Here is a 638-nt window from a genome sequence, read left to right as displayed (position 1 = left end):
CTCAGCACCCCTGGGCGCGAGGTGCGGTGCCCTGAAGACCTCTCTCCTTCGCACAGCGACCTGTCATCCAACAGCCTGGCCCTGCTCCCCTCCGCCCTGTTCGGTGGCCTGGCTCGGCTCCAGCAGCTGTGAGTACGGGGGCTGCACGGCCGGGGGTGCCCCTGCCCCCTTGCAAGGGACAGGGGGGGCCCTGTGGGACCCCTGCGCCCCGTGGGGTAGATGTCCTCGCTGCAGGGGCTCTTCCCGCGGTGGCCCTGGCAGGGTGGGCTCCCTCCCAGCAGCTCTGCCCGCGGCACGGTGCCGTCACGGACCCTCTGCTTCGGGGCTGCGGACCCATCCCAGGGGAAGGGGGAGTGCTGGGAAAAAGCCATGGAAAGGTGCCCCTTTGCCCTTGCTTCCAGCTGCTCTGGTAGCTTCCAGGTGGGAAAAGCACCGAGGGCTCATCTCTCTTTCAGGAATATTTCCTACAATCCCTTGAAACGGCTCTTCCCCGGGCAGTTTGAGCGCCTGCCCCAGCTGCGCTCGCTGTGAGTCCCGCAGGGCGCCCGACCCTGCAGCTCTGCCTCCACACGTGGCAGCCCCAAACCCAGCCCGGGGCCGCTCACCGCACCGCTGGTCTCCTTTTGCAGGAGGTTGGA

The 638-nt window shown here is 67.9% G+C and overlaps 1 protein-coding gene across 1 annotated transcript in view; it reads left to right on the top strand.

Moving 5' to 3' along the window:
- LOC104130402 (relaxin receptor 1-like) overlaps positions 1–638 on the top strand; it is a gene marked incomplete at its 3' end in the record, with an annotated part of 18,828 nt that overhangs the window by 14,823 nt on the left and 3,367 nt on the right. Inside the window, exons 8-9 of the mRNA XM_035898944.1 lie at positions 6–128; positions 456–527. Coding sequence (XP_035754837.1) covers positions 6–128; positions 456–527 — 195 coding nt within the window. The remainder of the gene's footprint in view (positions 1–5; positions 129–455; positions 528–638) is intronic.

This window comes from Egretta garzetta, unplaced genomic scaffold (assembly GCF_000687185.1).
Source record: "Egretta garzetta isolate BGI_Z169 unplaced genomic scaffold, ASM68718v1 scaffold318, whole genome shotgun sequence".
NCBI classification, from domain to species: Eukaryota; Metazoa; Chordata; class Aves; order Pelecaniformes; family Ardeidae; genus Egretta; species Egretta garzetta.
This window is presented reverse-complemented; position numbering and strand designations above follow the sequence as displayed.